At 40.1% G+C, this 18,938-nt stretch overlaps 1 protein-coding gene across 3 annotated transcripts in view; it reads left to right on the top strand.

Moving 5' to 3' along the window:
- PATJ (PATJ crumbs cell polarity complex component) overlaps positions 1-18,938 on the top strand; it is a 364,021-nt gene that overhangs the window by 282,593 nt on the left and 62,490 nt on the right. For all 3 annotated transcript variants that reach the window (XM_049618560.1, XM_049618559.1, XM_049618561.1), the window contains 3 exons: positions 4,940-5,014; positions 9,915-10,032; positions 14,431-14,564. In XM_049618560.1, the coding sequence (XP_049474517.1) occupies positions 4,940-5,014; positions 9,915-10,032; positions 14,431-14,564 (327 nt within the window). The remainder of the gene's footprint in view (positions 1-4,939; positions 5,015-9,914; positions 10,033-14,430; positions 14,565-18,938) is intronic.

Below are 18,938 nucleotides of genomic sequence, written 5' to 3'. Positions count from 1 at the left end.
GTGGCTCATTCGGTTAAGCGTCTGACTTCGGTTGGTGTCATGATCTCGCAGTTCGTGAGTTCGAGCCCCGTGTGGGGCTCTGTGCTCACAGGTTGGAGCTTGCTTCCAATTCTGCGTCTCCCTCTCTCTCTCTCTCTGCCCCTCCCCTGCTTGTGTGCGCGCTCGCGCGCTCTCTCTCTCTCAAAAATAAATGAACATTATTTAAAAAATAAAAAAGTAGTTCCTAGCAGGGTACCTGGGTGGCTTAGTTGGTTGAACATCTGACTCCTGGTTTCAGCTCAGGTTATGATCTCACAGTTGGTGAATTCGAGCTCTGCACTGGGGCCTGCACTAACAGTGCACGGCCTGCTTGGAACTCTCTCCCTCTCTCTCTGCCCCTCCCCTGCTCACTCTCTCCGTCTCTCAGAATAAATAAATAAACTTGAAAAGTAGTTCTTAGCGTTGAGGAGTACTGCAGAAGAGCAGGTGAAGGGCCATGGAGCTCTTGCTGGTATGAGTTCAGCTAATCCCGGTGGTCGGAGGAGGGAGGCCGGGACTGACTCAGGCAAAAGCTGTCCTTTTCTAGTGTATCCACAGGCTACAAGGTGGGAGTCCAAGGACCCAGATCAGCAATAGATGATTTGTGTTTGTTGTGTGTCTGACAGGCATGTTCTAAAAAATCACTGAATTTGAATACTTTTGAATGTGACTACCTTTAGGCTGAGCAGCTCTCTCTGGTCTGCTGTCTTGTACCCAGGTCACTTCCTTCATCTCCATTTTAACTACCCTCTGGCTTCAGCCCTTTGAGTTTGTTATCCTGATAGATCTTTTCTGGGCTCCACCTCATTTTAATCAGTAGTCTCTTGATTGCAAGTGATAAAACCTCAGCTTGACCTGTAGACAAAGGGAAATTTACTGATAGGTGACAGATCCTTTTTACATAACTACAGGAAAGGCAGGGTTGACAGCCTCAGGGCTAGTTGGAACCTGAGACCTGGACCTGCCAGAGATACCTACAGTCTGTGACTCTTCCACTGCAGACTTGTTGCCTCAGCATAGTGGGAGCATGGCCACCAAAAGCTCCTAAGCCTCACTGCCAGAAAGGGGCTCTTCCCTTGGATCCACTTTAGAAAATTTATAGGATGTTCTTGTGTAGTCCAGATGTCTGCCCTTGGACCAATTACTTTGGCTGGACAGACAGGGCTTGTTGGGCTTGTTTACCAGCTGTGGGACAGAAGTCAACCAGCTTTGGTGACTATAAGCTGGACATCCCATTATTATCTATTATATAGAATATTCGCAGTGTTGCTTTTTATGTCCACCACTTGGAAGTTCCTTCTCTTGATCAGAGTAATTTGCTTGGTGCACAAAGAATTTTCTTTCAGGAGCTTTTAGTACTGCGCTGAGAATTATAACATAATGTACACAGAATGTGTTCTATCAGTTTGCTTCATGAAATGAGATGGTCTTTCCCCGCGCCTTCTCACCCTTCTTATTCAGGGGTCCCCTATGCAAAGTCAATAGCTTAGAATAGCCCAGAACCTCAGCTTTGAAGGCACTAAAAACTCCCTCAGTGCAATAGTTGGGAGATTAGCAAGTTCAAAATTTATGGGTTTTTTTTTTTTTTTTAACGTTTATTTACTTTTGAGACAGAGAGAGACAGAGCATGAATGGGGGAGGGTCAGAGAGAGGGAGACACAGAATCTGAAACAGGCTCCAGGCTCTGAGCCGTCAGCACAGAGCCCGACGTGGGGCTCGAACTCACAGACCACGAGATCATGACCTGAGCCAAAGTCTGCCGCTTAACTGACTGAGCCACCCAGGCACCCCTCGAAATTTATGTTTAAACACAAAACACAGAAAAAAGTGACTCACCATAGGTCACCGCGGTGGCTGGTGCCATGAATTTTTTTTTTGCCTGCCCAAGCTCAAAATAAGCTGGCATGACTCGCTCTGACTTCATGTTGAATCTAAAAATGGGATCACCATGTTCAGGCTGCCCCTCAGCAGCTCATGTGCGTCGTTGGGAAGGTGAGCAGCACTCCGCCTCTCCCTTGTGTTTTATCCTTGGTGAAGAGCAGAAGCTCTGCGGCATGATGCATCTGGATTAAGTTTTGGGTCAGCACATACTTTAGGCTCTCATGCCCGAGCTAACTCTGAAATGAGGGTGATAATAATACTTATCCCACGGGTCTGTTGTGTACATCGGCATCTGACACATGAATTGTATCTAGCTCAGTGACTGGTACAGTCAGTGCTCAGCAAGTTTGATCTGTCACTGTTGTTATCATCGCCATGCACTGGCCCCATCCCGTGGCCCAGAGGTTTAAGGGCAATCAGTGTAAGAAATGGGACAGGGAGTTGGACCGGATGCTTTTCAGAGCTCTGATTTCCTCATCTCATCCTTCTACATTTTCAGGACAAGAGAAAGGGAAGGAAAGCCTCTTCTCAGGCACCTGCTATCTGCCACACATCTTCATACAGATATCATTTAGTTGTTCAAAGTTTCCACGGCTTTTTGTCTGATATCTGTCTCACCACATCTGTAAATGTCATAAGTGCAAGACTCCTTTGGTCTTTTTCAGTGCTGGCATAGAGTAGATCCTCCTTAAGCATGTGTTGAATTCAACTTTGCTGGCAACCCCAATTGAGGTAGATGTTGTTAGTGTATTTTCACTGTTGCTAAAAATGAAGGTTTCCAAGCATTACTGCTGCTAAGTAGTGGAACCAAGCTGAACCCAGATTTTTCTGGCTGCTGCTCCAGTGCCCTTTCTTATTTACAAGTGCAAATGTGTATGAATTCAACCAATTAGGAGTACCTCTCTGTGATATGCAAATTGGGTTTTTAAGTCCAGCTGGGGAAGTCAGCTCCTTTGTCCCACTGCTAGTTAATCTGCGCTTAAATAAAGGTGGAATTGCAGACCTGAAGTATCATTTTTCAAACAGAGGCTCTTCCGAAGGCCATTTGATCTGCATTGGAAGGAATAATACCAATGGTTTCCATTTTTAAGGCAGTTTAGAAGTTTTCTTCTAAAAATTCCCATGAGCACCATTTATTGACCTTTATATGTCTTTCTTCTCTCTTTTCAACTGTGATCCTTTAAAGTGGAAGCCACAGGATCACCTTCACTGTGCATCCTTTCTTTCATGGCTGGCTCTGAAATCCAACCAGATGCATTTAAGATTTGAGTTCCTGAACTTTGATTCATTCAGCATGGGCCCTTTTTCAAGCTCACAGTCTATTCTGCCGTATGTTGAAGAAACAAGACAAAAAGTCAACATGCTAATGTATGGGAGACACATAAAAAGATACAACTCAATAGTGCAAAAATTGTAAAATAAATTGGTCATGCTATGGAAGGGGCACTGCCCAGAGGCTCAGGGAATTATGGCATGAAGTAACTTTTGAATTCATGTCATATAATCTGTTTAAGAGCAGAATTTGGCAGGGGAGGAATTCTAAAGTCTTTCTCCCATATGGGTGAAATTTAGAGAGAATTTATATCTAAATGAGAAAGAGTTGTGGTCCTAAAAAATAAGTGGACAGATAAAGGTAGTCACAATTATCCAGAAGACCTAGGCTGCAGTCTCAGGGTATTATGTGGTGGGGTTAAATTTCTCAGGTTGTAAACCAGTAGGGAATTGATGGGACAGGATGAGATTGTAACCGAATCTAGTAATAATGAATACCTGGGCGTGACCTGATCATTATCTCTTGTATTGTTACAGATCTGATGGGGGGAGCCTATTGAATTAAGGGTATGTCAATATGTTCAAAAAAGAAACTGAGGTGGAAGTGGGGGTAGGAGGTATCAGGTACTATCCCAGCATTCCCCAAAGGAGAAAATGTCCTTTCCATGTAATTACTTTCACCGGCCCTATAGTAAAGTTAGGAATATGAATTTGTCAGAGCTTGATTCCATTTACTGCCATGATTAGCACCTTTATTACATATTTGGTTTTTGCCACCTACCCTGCTAAGTGCTTTTCATGTATTGCTTCGTTTAATCCTTTCAACATCCCTATAGTGTAACAACCTTTATTTCTTCCCATTTTATAAATGAGGAGACTGAGGCTTGGAGATGTCAGAAAATTTGCTCAGGGTTGCAAAACTCTTAAGTCAAGGAACTAGGCTCACAAACTCCTACCACTTTGCTATATGCCTCTCTTATCATCTCCAGATAGCTTCCCTCCCTACAGTCTGTATGTTATACGTGCCACCTGGGTGTCTTTCAGACATTTACCAGGGGCTAGAGTAAGCCAGCCTTTGCTCCTATCCAAAACAGTCACACTCCATGTTCCCTGCCTTGTCCAAGTCCCAATGCAGGAGTTCATGCCTGACAGTAAACCATCTCATGATAATTTCCCCTATACATTTACCTATAAAGAAGGATGGGATATGGTGGGAAGCAGACATAAGCATTCTGGTCAATTTGTCGGTGTCGATAAGTTGCCCTTTAGGTATGCAGTGGTTTCCTATGTGTTTTGGTAGTTTCTTGCTCTCCTAAGTATGGACTCTGCACTTTTCCATGGGGTTTAGGACTAACTTTGTACCCCCCAGTGTCTTTAGTGAATATATTTTGCCTCTAATTGAATATCTTGGGCAGAAAGATGTTCTAATATCAGAGCTTGAACTATGAAAGAACTAAATATTCAGTGTAAATACAGATGTAGAAATTACTAGTATGGCAAAAGAAGAAAAAACTCACCTGAAGGGACCATCAGGGGATATCTGATGGGTTTAAAGCCTGATAGATCTGAAAGTCCCCAAAAGAAGCATTTGGAAGTGACAAGCCTATGTTTACTTCTGAGAGTTAGTTGAGCTGGATGAAGAGAAATTTTGACTGGTGCCTTGTGGTCATTTTTGTAGTAGAACCAAAGCTCCATGGTGTTTGCTAAAGTTGGAGAGTGCAAGTGATCCCTAAAATACTGTTAACCACTTGTATCTTTTCCCTTTTAGGAAGACATCTCCCAGATCATTGATCAAGGTGTGGTGGCAGGTCAACAGAAGGCACTGGAATGCCCAACTGACAGTGTACGTAATTTCCACTTTAGGTTTCACTCTACTGGGATGGTGTGCATTATAAGTGGGTTCCAGAAAAAAAGGAGGTGATTACAATGAAATCAAATCCTTTGTGACTTGCCAGGAGGTTATGGTATGTCTTGCAACTTGAAGTCAACCCACAGCCGTATAACTGATTCTGTGTAAGGTGTTTGGAAATATTCTCTGTGCGTCTTCTTGGACCAATACCCTGAACAGGTGTTTAAAAGTGGGCCATTCCTGCAAACACACCTGCACTTAAATTCTGAGAGTGCCATGTCTTAATGTCATAAATAAAAATTTTAGGTGGGAGAATGCATTGTTCTATAAAAACATAAATACAATAATGTTGTATTGCTCCTTGCATTTTAAGTTTCACTTCACTTAAAAAAACAAAACTATACATTTCTGTCAGATTTTTGTACTTTTGTTGCTGTCAAGTGTGTTTTTTTAATCTTGATTCTCATTTCTATATTCTAGTTTATATTTTCATGCTGCTAAAATTTACATTATTACTGTACTATTCTTATGTTTAAGGAACTAGAACTTACAAGAAATGCATAATATTTCAAACATTGCCAAAGGAAACGCCTTTGAAAAGTCTCCAAAATTATATGCTAAAAACCTAAATAAAAATGAGTAGGTTTAGGGGTGCCTGGCTGTCTCAGTCGGTAGAACATGAGACTCTCGATCTCAGGGTTTTGAATTTGAGCCCCATGTTGGATGTAGAGATTACTTAAAAATATAAAATCTTTTTTAAAAATGAGTAGGTGTAGGAAGAACCTTAAAAATAACCACATTCGGTTCAACTGAAAACGTATAAGCAATTTTTATTTATTTTTTTTTTTAATTTTTTTTTAACGTTTATTTATTTTTGGGACAGAGAGAGACAGAGCATGAACGGGGGAGGGGCAGAGAGAGGGAGACACAGAATCGGAAACAGGCTCCAGGCTCTGAGCCATCAGCCCAGAGCCCGACGCGGGGCTCGAACTCACGGACCGCGAGATCGTGACCTGAGCTGAAGTCGGACGCTTAACCGACTGAGCCACCCAGGCGCCCCTAAGCAATTTTTAATTTAAGGACACATTTTTTACTTTATGTAATGCATTCGTAAATACTATTAATGTGTTAATAATACATTATATGCTGCCACTTACCACAAGGCACATATCAGCCATCTCGAAAATGTTATTTTAGAATAACATTTTATTCATCATCTGCCCTTTCTTTTCCCTGTTGGAAAATGAGCACTTAAATATCGAAAGCATTTTCCTTTGGGAAAGCGATTGTAACCCTTTTCCGTGGCTACAGAAGAGAAAGGGCCCACAGGTCAGTGAGCAGCACGTGCACCGAGGCTGTGTCAGCTCATTATGACAACTTCCCAACCACTTGAGCTGTTCCAAACCAGCCCTGACGGTTTTCAATCAGGAGCTGGCTGGTCATTTATTATCAAAGGACATAAAAACATTAATAGCTATTATCAGTTGAACTCTTAAGCTGTTCCTGGCACAGTGATAGGTTTACTTATATACTTTTCTCTTTGATCTTTACAGCAGGTTTGCAAGGTTTAGAGACAATGCCACCAATTTACAGATGAGGAAGTTAAGTACAAGGAAGTTAAGTGACTTGCCTGTGGCCACACAGCTATCAGTAGTAGCAAACTCAACAATTCCTATCTTGTTTTGAATGGTGATTTTTTTTTCCCCATCATAAAGACCTGATGAACTGTAGATCCTTTTCTCCAGAAAAACACTGATTAACATAATTTTGATACAACACAGGATTTTTATAATTCCCAAAATGCCTTCTGTGGATCTCTTAGAAACCCATTTACCCCACGTTAAGAATCCATGGTTTAACTTTAAGCAATAACTCTTAAAACACAAAATGTGCCAATTTACTTGGTTTAGAAGGGGCGTTCCGGCATCCATAAATTTTAAAAGCTCCCTAGCAATTTTTGTTATAAAGACAGGGTCTGAGAATCACTGGTTTAGTTAGGTTAGATGGCCTATAACATCCATTCCAACTCTCAGGTTTGAATAGAAGACATTCAACAGAAAATCCAATCTTTCTTATCTTTCATTCTTGTTAGTTTGGTTTTGTGCCAATGGATGAGTCACAGGGAGCATACATTCCATCCTTCACCATACCTACCAACAAGAAGTCTGCCTCTAAAAGTATATGTTGGACTTCTCACTTGGTTCCTGTGGACTTTTTCCTTCTTGTTGTTGTTTTTAACGTTTATTTATTTTTGAAACAGAGAGAGACAGAGCATGAGCAGGGGAGGGGCAGAGAGAGAGGGAGACACAGAATCCAAAGCAGGCTCCAGGCTCTGAGCTGTCAGCACAGAGCCCGATGCGGGGCTCGAACTCACAGACCATGAGATCATGACCTGAGCCAAAGTTGGACGCTTAACCTACTGAGCCACCCAGGGGCCCCTATTTCCTTGTTTTTTAATTGAGTTCAATACTATCAATATCTGTTGGAAAGCTGTTATACACAATGAAATGGAATGCTACCTGGAGCTGAGATGTAATGATGCAAACATTCCCTGCTATTATAAAAGTGATAATGTCATGATTGTGGTCTCTTGTACTTTCCTGTTTTAAAAATCACATCATTTTTTCGTTAAAAAGAATTCTTTAGCTTCCATTTTGCTTTGTTATTGATATTCTTTTTAAAGATGATACACAACAAAAGTGGAATTTAAGTACTGTATGATTTTAGATTAGGCTCAATCTCTACAGGAAGTATCTCTTCTATATAAAGTATGGGTATGGTCAGTCTAAGAATGATTATCATTCTTATTTGATTACCATCCTCAAAAAATGCATCCATTTTTTGGTCCAAGATGGCTTCTCCAGTTATTATCACCCCATCTGTATGCCAGTTAGGGAGAAGAGGAAGGCAGGATTCTAATCCTTAAGAGAATGACCTGAAAATTGTACAGGTCGTATCTGTTTACATCCTACTGGATAAGAGTCTGCAGATGTATCTGGCTGCAAGGAGGCTAGAAAATGTGGTCCTTAGAGTAATTGATATTTAGGTGGCTCCATTGTTCAGTTTTCTGATAATAAACCTGTATTTGTCATTTTTCCACTGCCCTCGTTTTTGAAATCACTGAAAATATGTCTTTGAATAAATCTTTTTAAGAAAGTATATGGTCATTATTAAATGTTGGTGATAGAAAAACTGCAGAAAAGAACGTTCATAGACTCATTGCCAAGCGGCTGTTTGATAAACATTTTAAACTTGTTGCATTCTGGGGTGCTTGGTGGCTCAGATAGTACAGCATGCAATTCTTTTTTTTTTTTTTTTGTGAGAGAAAGAGTGTGTGCATGCATGCAGAGAGGGAGTGAGAGAATTCCAAGCAGGCTCTGCACTGTCAGTGTGGAGCCCAAGGCAGGGCTTGATGCAGGGCTTGATCCCACGAACTGTGAGAACACGACCAGAGCCAAAATCAAGAATTGGAGGTTCAACCAGCTAAGCTACCCACGCACCCCTAGCATGCCACTCTTGATCTCAGAGTTGTAAGTTCGAGCCCATAATGGGGATAGAGATTACTTAAAAATAAAATCTTCTAAAAATAAAAATACAATAATTTGTAGCATTTTTTAGCTACTGACTTTTAATCCAACCTCTTCCTCTCATTAGTTTGTGATTTCAGATAATGACAATGACTTCTGTATCTGGAAAAGAGAGTAATAGTGTCTAACCCTCCAGGTTCTTCTTATAAATGAATGAATTCATAGATGTAAAAGTGTTTTTGAAAACTAGAAAGTACAATGCAGATGCACAATGGGTGGTACTGTTTTAGTTTTTATATACTGTACAGCACCTTGTATTGAGGCACAGCCTTCCACTGACAGAATCTTGAGGTATCATTATTCTGGAGCAGTTACCTTGATCCTATTTCTAGACTCCAGGGACAGCCTGGTGCTTCACTGCCTCCACCAGAATCTTCCAGCTGGGGATGGGTTCCCTGGCTAACTACAGATCAAGAAGGCAGGTCAGGTCGCTACCTATATTTCTTAACTGCCTGTGAAGCAAGCATGGAATCCTTTTGGTTTTTCTTGGTTTTCTAATACTAATATTCATTGGAGGTCTTATCAACCCAAATCCAGAATGACAAGTTAATTTTCCGAAGCTCACGTGGCAAAGGTCTCCGTACCTTCACTGAATTACAAATTCATTTTCGACTGTGAATTTCCATGTCTTCAATTTTGCTCTTGTATATCCATTCATTGACTCATTCATTCATTCATCAAACATTTATTGAGGCTCTACTATGTTCCAGGCACTGGGAGTCAATGGTGAATAAGGTACAGGTCTTTGAGATGAATTAAAATGTAATTGGTGTACCTGGCACTTAGTAAGCTTTCAGTGGATGCTTATTTCCTCTTCCTGACCCTCATGTTGCTCAGTTAAGCTGCCTAATGCATTTGACTATTGTGGATGTGTCCAGAAGAGATGGACAGTGTTGTATGCTCAGAACATCTGCAGCATAGATTGCTTTTCACCGGGCACAGCATAGGTATGTGCACTTCGCATTGATTTCATCAGTAAGTAGAAATTGTAAAAATTTTTGTTCTGCTTACCAGCCCCAGCATCATATACAGACCACAACGATAAGTATTGTCAGCTTTTATCCTTCTTCCCTTCCTTGATCCATCCTTCACTGAAGCATTTTAGATGTAAGATTAAAATAGGGAGGCATGGGGGATGGGACACAAATCATCCTAACTCCCTCCTGCTACCTCTCCCACTCTAAATTCTCAGAAGACATTATTGGAGTGCTGCCATTGTTTTGGTAACAACACACCAGTTTTAAAGTCTTGTCCTTTTGTTATCTTTCTCCTCTTTGACATGCATCTAATTTTCCTTTCTTTTGTAGGCTGTCAGCCAAATGAAACAGCAAAAATATTCGACGAAAGTTTCCTTCAGTTCACAAGAGATACCTTTAGCACCAGCTCCGTCATACCATTCAACAGATGCAGACTTCCCAGGCTATGGTATGATTCTTTCTCTGAGCAAAATTGAATTGACTCATCAGACATGAGAAAAGGGAAGGGATTGTGATGTCCTGAAAAGAGCACTGGACCAGGAGTCAGGAAGCCTGGCTTTGCACCCCTCCTATACTTTCTTAGCTTTGGGACTTGGACAGGTCACCATTTTCCTCATCTCTGTTTTTGGGATTGCCTAGTGCTTATTGAATATAAAAGTACTAGAACAAAAAAGGCCCTCAGTAAATACTGTTTGAACATGAGGCTTACAAATAAATTATTCTGTACTCTCTCCAAAAGAGTGTGTTTAGTTCATGAGTAATACCTCTTAAAAATCATATTCAGTCAAATTGTTAGCCTTGCATATGTTGATATAAGTTATTTGAAGACTGTTAATTTTCAGTGCTTAAAGACAAGAGTATTCATTTTCTATCTTTGAATTCCTGGCATGAATTATGCTGACTGGCAGTTGAAAATAGAATTTCAAAATGAATAATGAGTATTTCTACTCTGTTTTTATATTATATAAGTCAGTTTTTAAAAAGCCTATTTAAAACATTATCCTTACCAGTGGCAAAACACAACCCTGAATGAATTTAGCAAGCCTGACACCTTTATGGTATTAGTCTTTTACATGTTTTTCATAAACATTAACTCAATAAAAAATTTAGCAAGCCAGTATTATTCTGAAGTACTGGATTTTTACTAAAATTCTTGATGAATGTGGTCAGCAAACTATGACCTGTGGGTCAAATTTGGCCCACCATCTGTTTTTGCATGGTCTCCAAAAATGGTTTTCATATTTTTAAAAGGTTGGAAAAGTCAAAAGACTATTTCATGAAAATCATCTGAAACCCAGACTTCAGTGTCCATAAATAAAATTTAAAATGTTATGCTCATTTGTTTATCTGTTGTCTAAGGCTGCTTTCACACATTAAGGATAGAATTGAGTAGTTGCCACAGAGAATGCATGGCCTGTAAAGCTCAAAATACTTACTATGTGGCCTTTTACTGAGAAAGTAACAATAATTTACCAATTGAGTTTTTATTTTATTTTTTATTTTTTAAAATTTACATCCAAATTAGTTAGCATATAGTGAAACAATGATTTCAGGAGTATATTCCTTAGTGTCCCTTACCCATTTAGCCCATCCCCCTTCCCACAACCCCTCCCGTTACCCTCAGTTTGTTCTCCATATTTATGAGTCTCTTCTCTTTTGCCCCCCTCCCTATCTTTATATTATTTTTGTTTCCCTTCTCTTATGTTCATCTGTTTTGTCTCTTAAAGTCCCCATATGAGTGAAGTCATATGATTTTTGTCTTTCTCTGACTGACTAATTTCACTTAGCATAATACCCTCCAGTTCCATCCACATAGTTGCAAATGGCAAGATTTCATTCTTTTTGATTGCCGAGTAATACTCCATTGTACATATATACCACATCTTCTTTATCCATTCATCCATTGATGGACATTTGGGCTCTTTCCATACTTTGGCTATTGTTGAAGTGCTGCTATAAGCATGGGGGTGCGTGTGCCCCTTCGAAACAGCACACCTGTATCCCGTGGATAAATGCCTAGTAGTGCAATTGCTGGCTCGTAGGGTAGTTCTATTTTTAGTTTTTTGAGGAACCTTCATACTGTTTTCCAGAGTGGCTACACCAGCTTGCATTCCTAACCAGTTGAGTTTTGATATGATGTATCACATATTTATATCTCAATAACAGAAATTAATCATCCTATAATTTAATCTGTGGAGATTCTACTCGTTCAGTCATTTCCTTACCAAACATTTATTGGGGGCCTGGTATGTCAGGCTTTGGGCCGGATTGTATGGGAGAAATACATACCAAGACTGACTCAGGACCAGCTAGAATGAGGCAAAAATGGAGGAAAAGAAATGCCATCGCCAGCATCTCTGACTATGTATTCTCTCTCTTCTCATCCAAGAGGCTAAACTAGTTATTTACATAAGGACAAGAAACTTTGTAAAGCATTCATGAAATTATGCCACTATATTGTACATGGTTTTTACTGTAAATGAATGGAAAATGCAGTGTGAATTACATATGCTGCAAAAAGATCTGGAGTGAAATTAGGTTTATAATTTAATATTCTTCTAATAAGGCATTTGTTATTGAGGCTGCGTCACTAAATTTCTCACTCTTAACCAAGAGACCATTAGATTAACAAATTCCATGTGGTCAGAAAGAGTGACTATATGAATGCTACATTATGCCAGCTGCTGGACTGGGCATCTTACACACATTGTTCATTTAATTCCTATTAGAAAGTGGCTCGTTGCATGCATCTTTTCAGATGAGGAATGAGCCTCAGTTTCACCCACCTATTAAATTAAATTAATTAATTTAAATTAATTAATTAAAATTAATTAATTTCCTTCCTGGGAACTTAAATCCGTGTCGCCACCACTCCAAAACCTGCTTTATTATTATTATTGCTTACAGCAGAACCCTCCACAGACTTACCTACAGCCTGTTCCCTTTTGTTTAATATCAGAGATTGGCAAACTTTTTCTGTAAGGAGCCAGATAGTAAATATTTAAGGCTTGTGGACCATATGGAGTCTGTTGCAGGTACTCAACTCTGTTGTCATAGGGTGATAACAGCCATAGACTGCAAGTAAATGAACAGGGCTATGTTCCAATATAACTTCATTTATGGACATTGAAATTTGAATTTCATGTAATTTTGACATGTCTTCAAAAAATTTTTTTTTTCATTTTTTTTTTCAACCTTTTGAAAACGTAAAAATCATTCTTACCCCGCAGACCCTTGCTTGTACAGATGTTTAATGAGCTTTCTGGATCCCAAGTTGGTCCCTGTGCATTAGCTGCAGCTGACCAGCAGGTGGGGCTCTTTATTATCAGCCCTTAACTAAATTCTACCACGTTGTAAGAATCAGTACTTGTGATGATTAAGCTTAGTTGTCAGAAAAGATGACATTCTCTGGAGGCTGTTATTTGTATAAGAATCTCTTGAAATTAACCTTTTGAATATTTTGATTTTTCAATTAGTTAGGATCAGTCATCTGGAAAATGCACATATGTAGAAGTTATGCCAGAGAAAGGGGTTGTATTAAACATCTTTTCCTAGCCAGTAAATATTTTTTTTCTTTTAGTTTTTAGAGAAACTCAATCTAAAAGCAATGATTTAAAAAAGTAAATGTTGGGGCGCCTGGCTGGCTCAGTTGGTAGAGCATGAGACTCTTGATCTCAGGGTTGTGAGTTCTACCCCACATTGGAAATAGATGTTACATTAAAAAGTTAAAAATGAAATCTTTAAAGAAAATTAAAAGTAGATCTTTATAAAATAGAAATAACTCTTGTAACAAGTTTTTCAGTCATGGACCCAGTAATTAGTTCTTTTTTTTTTTTTTTTAAGTTTATTTATTTTTGAGAGAGAGACAGAGAGAGACACAGAGAGAGACAGAGCCTGAGCAAGGGAGGGGCAGAGAGAGAGGGAGACACAGAATCTGAAACAGGCTCCAGGCTCCAAGCTGTCAGCACAGAGCCCGACAGGGGGGCTTGAACTCACAAATTGTGGGATCATGACCTGAGCCGAAGTTGGGCACCTAACTGACTGAGCCACCCAGATGCCCCATCCCAGTAATTAATTCTTTTTTTTTTTTTTTTTTTTTATTTATTTTTGGGACAGAGAGAGACAGAGCATGAACGGGGGAGGGGCAGAGAGAGAGGGAGACACAGAATCGGAAACAGGCTCCAGGCTCCGAGCCATCAGCCCAGAGCCTGACGCGGGGCTCGAACTCACGGACCGCGAGATCGTGACCTGGCTGAAGTCGGACGCTTAACCGACTGCGCCACCCAGGCGCCCCAGTAATTAATTCTTAAATGTGTTTGTGACACATTATTATTATTATTTTTTTTACTATGTATGTATTTGGGGATCATTGTTCAGTAATTATTATTTTCAGCTAAATCATATTTTATTGATTAAATCCTTTATACATCTTAATTGGTGTGCTATGCTTTAATTGAAAGTAAGCATGAACTCTTAGTGTCTTAGAACTGTAACTCAGAATCTTCTATCATTCTAGTCTTTATTTTCATTATAACGTATGCCTATATGTACTTAATCATTTCATCATTTTTCCATACCAGTTTTCATGGTGTATATTAAGATTTTAAAAACTTCAAGTATAGTTAAAATAAATGATTGAGTAGGGGGTGGTTGTTGTTTTAATCTCAGAAGCATCAGGTTTCATCCCTTCCTGAATGGGCATTAAGGACCCAGCGTTTCCTTCATGGTGCTTAGCAGGAAAATAGCGAAATGACGAACACATGCAAACCCCGCGCTCCCCAAGTAATGAGTGTGCACGCCAGACTACATCTCCTACTAGCCGGTCATTCTGTGTTCAATCCTCCAGGCGGTTTCCAGGCTCCTCTGTCAGTGGACCCTGCCACGTGTCCCATTGTTCCTGGCCAGGAAATGATTATAGAAATATCCAAGGGACGTTCAGGTCTTGGTCTCAGCATTGTGGGAGGAAAAGACACACCTTTGGTAAGTTCCTAGAAGTAAAGTGTATCTATACCGTTACAGAGTTAGTTAGTTGTGGAACCTTATTATGGCCTTTATCACTTCTATGGAAGACTTGGCTTTTTCATGGAATGAGAAGAAGCATAATTATAAATAGATATGCATGCATATTCTGGCCAGCCTCAAGTTTTTCTCAGTGTTTAATTTTCATCAGGATTTTCTCTGTCTAGGACATGGAGTTTTTTTTTTTTTTTAAGTTTTATTTATTTTTGAGAGAGCACAAGCAGGGGAGAGGCAGAGAGAGGGAATCACAGAATCGGAAGCAGGCTCCAGGCTCTGAGCTGTCAGCACAGGGCCCAGTGTGGGGCTTGAACCCATGAACAGTGAGATCATGAGCTGAGCAGAAGTCGGGCGTTTAACCAACTGAACCACCCAGGTGCCCCTGGAGCATTTTTTTATAAATGCTTACTAGACCAACAGCATTATAGCAGCATTTAGACATATTATAACAAGATTATAACTGGGAACACCTGGAGTTAACTAGCTCAGCAGCCAGTTTTAGCTCTCTGCCTTTTCATGGAGTAAGATTTTAAATACAGTTTAAAAATACAGCTTGGGGGGGGGGGGCGCATCTGGGTGGTTTCTTCGGCCCAGATCTTGTGTTTTGTGGGTTTGAGCCCTGCATTGGGCTCTGTGCTGACAGCTCAGGGCCTGGAGCCTGCTTCAGATTCTGTGTTTCCCTCTCTCCCTCTCCCTCTCTGCCCCTCCCCTGCTCGCATCTGTCTTTTTCTCAAAAATAAATAGACACACACACAAAAAAAAAAAATACAGCCTGGGGCCACCTGGGTGGCTCAGTCTTAGGTTAAGCTTAAGCGTCTGACTCTTGATTTCAGCTCAGGTCATGATCTCAGGGTTTGTGGCTTTGAGCCCTGCGTTGGGGTCTGCACTGACATCCCAGAGTCTGCTTGGGATTCTCTCTCTTCCCCTCTTTCTGCCCCTCCCCTCCCCAAACTAAATAAATAAAACTTAAAAAAAAAAAAACAACCCTAAAAATATAGCCTGAAAGTGCAACGTGGATGGAACTGGAAGGTATTCTGCTAAGTGAAATAAGTCAGTCAGAGAAAGACAGATACCATATGTTTTCACTCATATGTGGATCTTGGGAAACTTAACAGAAGACCATGGGGGAGGGAAAGGAGGAAAAGAGAAAGTTATAGAGAGGGAGGGAGGCAAACCATAAGAGACTCTTGGATACTGAGAACAAACTGAGGGTTATGGGGGGTGGGGGAGAGGGGAAAGTGGGTGATGGGCACTGAGGAGGGCACTTGTTGGGATGAGCACTGGGTGTTATATGGAAACCAATTTGTCAATAAATTATATTTTAAAAATAATAATAAATAAATAAAAACCAGACTTGAAAATAATGATGATAATAATAATACATAAACAAGAGAACATTTATATCACTTCAAATAAATAAATAAATAAATAAATAAAAATATAGCCTGGACCAAACCACTTGAATGGAAACTTATAAAGAAAAGGTTGCCCCTTTCCTCAATGACAAAAGCTGAACAGACAGCATTCCAAGCCATATAATTAGAAATGTAGGAAAGTTCTGGGGTCTTAATATGCTAAAGACATTGGAGTAGTATGCAGAAACTACTGGTCAACCTTGAAGATTGGCTGTTTCTCCCTTCCAGGGCCTGTTTCCTCATTTATCCAAAGAGATATTCGTAAATATTAAATAAGCCGAATTTGTATAAATCTGTATTTAAAACGAACGAGGGAAATCATATTTTAAGGAAATTTTGTAGTGAATTCTTTCATGAAGAAGTAACCCTCTGATTTGAGTTTTGTAGATATAAGTCTATACTGCTTAAAATAAGGCAGAACTAGATTTTCCATAGGAAATCAGAAGACTTACTTTAAATCAGCATGTTTTGCCTAGCTAAATGAGTTTGTTAACTGATTTTTTCTTTTGTTTTTGTTTTTGTTTTTGTTTTTGCTTTGTGTGGGTTGGTTAGAAAACCTGAGTAAGATGTGCCCATGCTGCACTTGGGACTTTACTCTTGCGTATATTTGTGCTGTTGGCTGCTAGTTTGGAGGCTTCCAGTGCTCCTTTTCACCTGCTGCTTCTTGGATGTGAGGCTATTTGCTAAATACTACGTTCTGCTTCTCTTTGCCACCACAAGGCAGCCAAAAAAAAAAAAATCTTTAACAGCATTCTAAAGTTCATAATATATAGTTCTGCCTTTTGAGACTATAAATCCCATTGTCCTTGGAAGGATAAGCACCACTTTAAAAATGAGAAATGGGGTGCAGCTTTTATTTTTCAACCTCAGGTACCTCATCCAAAGCTGTAAGTTAGACTCACTAGTTAATATATAGCCATGTCTGTTTTTGGTGAAGCTGAACAGCTGGGGGGTGGAAGGTGCTTTAACAAATAAAACCACTGTTTACCACAATGAAGATCTTTTGTTTCCTTCTAAATTTTGACATGGAATACATAGCCTAATTAACATGCCAGGTCATATTATCCAGTCAGGTCATGGGATTGCATCCAGCCAGCAGGAAATTACAAATAAAGATGAGAGCGTATGAAAGGGAATTGCGGACAGTTTGACCCACTGTCAAAAGTACCTTTGCACTTGCCTTTGCACATGTGATTATGTGATGCCTCCTTGAGCTCTGATGCAGGGAAAGAGCATGTTTTGCGTGCTGGTGACCCTTCTTAAGCATTTGCTCCAACCATCTCAGTTAGGGTTTCTGTGCTCTCTCTGTTGTGTGTCCAACAGATACTTTTACTATCTTTGGAGGAATGAAGCCTCTGGGACTTGGTCTTGACAACACACCAGTCCTATCTGCTGTAAATAATTGCTTCAGAACCAAGACAGATGGTTTCTGAGATCAGAGAGGGAGATCTCACTTGACACCCCAATGTGTTTGCAGCCCGTCCTCTAACATAGGCCTTTTAAAACACCAAGACAATGGTGAGGGTGAGCCTCTTGGGAAGGTTTATGAGCACACCTGCACCCACTCCTCAATGACAAACTTCTGCCTCTGTTGTTTCAATCTTATGACGTGCTCCCAGGTCTGCTTTTGGTGAATGTGGCTCTTGTATGATAGCCTGCATATGTTTGCTTGAAGGCTGCCCTCTTCTTAATGCCGAGGACATGAAGTTGAATGACATAACCCTGCCCTTACACATTTGTTCAAGTTGATCCTACTACCATCAGTGTTTATGGTCTAATATAAGGGACCAACCAGTGAAAAATCTTAATAAGGACCATTAAAATAGCTACTTTCTCTGGAAAGCATAAAAAAGTAGAACTGTAGTGCACATTGTCTAGATATACTTAATATGGATTCGTTTTTATATGTTTCTTATACGCCAGTATCTTAGTCTATTCAGGCTACTGTAATAAAATGCCACTGACTGATGGCTTATAAACAACAGAAATTTATTTTTCATAGTACTGGAGGCTGGAGGCCCAAGATCACAGAGTCAGACGAGGGCCCTCTTCTGGGTTGTAGACTTCTCGTATCCTCACATTGTGAAAGGAGCCTCTGGGGGAGCCTCTTTTAGAAGGACACTAATTTCATCCATGAAGACTCTGCTCTTGTGACCTTATCAGCTCCAAAACGGCCCACCTCCTAATGCCATCACACTGGTCATTAGGGTTTCTACATGTGAGTTTAGAGGGGCACACAACAAGGAGATCAGATAAGGTATAAAGTAGTATATTTACTTATATTTTTTATCTCCTTCCATCCATCCGTCCACCCATGCTTTCATCCTATGTCTTCCCCCACTGCCACCACTTATTTTGGTCTTGGAGTACTAGTTTTCATGAAATCTTGCAACTCAGAAGACACAGCATATTCTGCCAAATGAAAGACTGAGGTATGATGCTTGCCACATATGTTTTAAGCATCTCCCTGAATCTTTCAGTTCCCCCTTCTCTGAAATGTTTGCTTGCTGATGAGAAGTTTTACCTCTAGTGTCCCCAGAGGAAGTAAAATATAGTTTTCCAATGTCATTTTATTGGTGGTTATTCTATTATATCAGCCTTGGGAATTCTAGAGAAGAGAAAGAAGAACTTAAGAAACAAGTGTTTCATCTCAGAATATTGGTCAAGTTGAACCATTCTTGGGATTAAACAAATGAAGTGGAGAAAGAATGAGGAAAGCTTCCCCAGGAGCCCTCACTCTGTGCATTTTCCTTTCTCTGGCTACCATTGCCAACGGTCCCACACTGTAGACAATGTGTTATATCAAATCTAATAGTCTGAGAAATGATGCTGATTCTATGGCACCAGAATCCCAGATCTTTTCACTGCAGGGTCTTGGACAAGTGACTTAAACTGTTATAGATTAAATCTGCTTCTCCATTTG

This window comes from Panthera uncia (assembly GCF_023721935.1).
Source record: "Panthera uncia isolate 11264 chromosome C1 unlocalized genomic scaffold, Puncia_PCG_1.0 HiC_scaffold_4, whole genome shotgun sequence".
Lineage (NCBI taxonomy): Eukaryota > Metazoa > Chordata > Mammalia > Carnivora > Felidae > Panthera > Panthera uncia.
The sequence above is the reverse complement of the archived record's forward strand: the minus strand, read 5'-3'. Positions and strand labels throughout refer to the sequence as shown.